General features: G+C 44.3%; 1 protein-coding gene across 1 annotated transcript in view; it reads right to left on the reverse strand.

Annotated features, from left to right (window-relative positions):
• The window catches only part of MTO1 (mitochondrial tRNA translation optimization 1), an 8,506-nt gene extending 6,565 nt beyond the window's left edge, over positions 1-1,941 (reverse strand). The window contains exons 1-2 of the mRNA XM_019471133.1: positions 1,827-1,941; positions 909-1,198 (exon numbers count right to left, since the gene is read on the reverse strand). Of these exons, the coding sequence (XP_019326678.1) occupies positions 909-1,136 (228 nt within the window). The 5' untranslated portion in view covers positions 1,137-1,198; positions 1,827-1,941. The remainder of the gene's footprint in view (positions 1-908; positions 1,199-1,826) is intronic.
• Positions 1,942-2,633: the final 692 nt, after the last annotated feature.

Consider the following 2,633-nt stretch of genomic DNA (forward strand, 5'->3'; position numbering starts at 1 on the left):
ATAAAGATATTAAACAAGACCGGCCCCAAAACTGAGCCCTGGGGAACACCGCTCGTGACCGGCCGCAAACTGGATGTAACTCCATTCACCACCACTCAGCTTGGTGTCATCTGCAAACTTGCTGAGGGTGCACTTGATCCCACTGTCTATGTCATTGATGAAGGTATTAAACAGTACCGGTCCCAATACGGACCCCTGCGGGAACCTCAACTCCTTAAAACCTTCCCTACACATACCAAGGACTTAAAGGGCTCTTACTTTTGCCCCCACCCCAATTATAACAGGTTATTGCAACTCCTATATGCTCTGGGGCAAATTAACTCCTGATACTTAATTCTGTGCTGTTTAACTACATTATGTAAGAACGCCATCCATTTTCCAAGATTTTCTTTGGAAAATTGAGTTTCTTCTGCTTTTAAGTTACTGTTAACATGCCACCTCCGAGCTCTACGGATAACTCCATCCTTTCTCTTTCCTAGTCAACACTATTAATGATCTCTGATGTCAACATTTTAATCTTATTCTAGAGCTGGGGTAATAAGCAAGACATGATAAATCTCCACAATACAGGTCTAATACTGGAATTATTTTGTAAACCACCCATGTAACCAGCACATGAAGAATACTACTAACAATATCATATTTCACACAATTCTGACTCTAAAAGTAAAGAAAGTTTGGTTCTCAAGTTGAGAAATGAGAGGAAAAAGGTACTCGCTTTCAAAAGAAAACAAGCAATTTCTCCCTTTGCATTGAGAGTCCTCAGAAACATAACACCTCCAGTATAAATACAGCCCAGTTCCCTTTCCCAGCCATCAACTCCCTGGCTGATTCCAAGCATGACATTCCCAGAACCGCTCCCCACCTCCCCACCTGGCTCTATGCGCGTTTGATGTGTGCTACCCCACCTTGATCCACACAGCCTCGCTGAGGAAGCTGAACGGCACCGGAGGATTGTCAGCTGCACGTTCCTCCAGACCACTGAAGTCAATCGTATCTTTGGCAAGTCGGGGTGGCGTCCCAGTCTTCAGCCTGCCCACAGCAAATCCCAGTTTCTCCAGAGTCTGAGCCAGCCCGATGGCTGGCTGGTCCCCCAGCCGCCCAGCCGGGTGCATCTCCAGTCCAATGAGGACCATACCCCTCAGAAATGTACCGGTGGTCAGGATAACACTCCCAGCATGTACTGTGCTCCCATCCCCTGAAAGAGCAAGTTTTCAAAGATGCGCATATTTTAGTATCAACGAAGCCCTGATATTCTGGTGCTTCTGTCTAAAACTAGAACAACAGTGTTCACTGAGGGTTTATCCATCTTTTATTATTTAACAAAATCAGCATTTCAGTAATAAAAGCGTTAACAGTAGTAACTGCAATAAGCAGCATGTAGTTATTCCTGTATTTTTCTTATTCCTAAGCATGTTACCCCTAACACAGAAACCCCACTCCTGGGAAAAGTTCCTATCCAGGCCTTTATTTTGGAAAGCTTGTTTACTAGAACAGCGAGGGGCAATAAAGCATGACTCTACTAGTAACAGGACACCACTGCCCCGTAAAATTGTCGGCAGCATATGCCATCTACAAAATAAAACCTCAAAACGCAGCATGGAATTCAGTATCACTAGCCTGAAGAAAATTAAACTTACATACCCCCCCAATACCCTATAAATCCAGGTATGTTTTTCATTGTGTTACACATTAACCTAGTTTAGTTCACACTCGGCCTAAATCACCTCTATCAGCTAATTCAACTTTCTCACTGATCAGTCAGAAACGTTTACCCCAAAGGCCGCTCTTAGCATAGAGTAACTGAAAGCGCTTACTGCACATACCCAGAACAACTCCTGCGACTTGGCATTTCCCAGGATGGTCTGGTTCTGGCTCTGTCAAGAGAAGATCCTCCACAGATGCCTCGTGAACTGTCAACAGTGGTGTGTTAAGGATTTCTTTCTGTCATGAAAGGAGTTACTGCAAAAATCTAGGAAGTTATGAGACACGTGGGCAGACCCAAACCCTGCTGATTTCCAAAACATCTATCACCCTCTTCCCTTTTCCATTCCTACCAGGTCACTTGGCAGACTCTCAGTTGCTGTACTATCCCGATCTATCAAGTAGAACTTTTCATTCACAGATAAGAGTTTAAGCTCAAAAGAAACTATTGGGTCATGAAGCCTGACCTGTATATAAAATGCTAGAGAATTTTTTAAACTGTGCTGAGCTCCAACAGCTTACACTGCATTAAAGTACCAAACAGAAAGGTATCTGGGTTTGATAGGAAAATATTAAAAAACAAAACAACACCCTCCTCCCCCCATCATCCTCTGTAGTTTATCCTAATACTTCAGATCTGAGTAATTCATTCTAATACTCCAGCCCACAAACACACACAAAAAACTCCCTGGAAATAAAAGTGTGTTTTTAAATTAGCCATGGCTCTTGACTTTCTCTTAAAATACCCCCACTCCCATTTGAGAGTAGCTGCCATTTTTACCAGACTGCATACGTGGATATCCCTATACATGGTTTATGTATCCTTCAGGGTAACCTCGGGGCCACTCACACTCGCACACCCGTTCCCAAGCCGACGCCCTCTAACCCCCCCGCCGCCGCCGGGGAATGCAGGTGCCGGCTGACGGACA

Source organism: Aptenodytes forsteri, unplaced genomic scaffold (genome assembly GCF_000699145.1).
Source record: "Aptenodytes forsteri isolate BGI_AS27 unplaced genomic scaffold, ASM69914v1 Scaffold256, whole genome shotgun sequence".
Taxonomy (NCBI): domain Eukaryota; kingdom Metazoa; phylum Chordata; class Aves; order Sphenisciformes; family Spheniscidae; genus Aptenodytes; species Aptenodytes forsteri.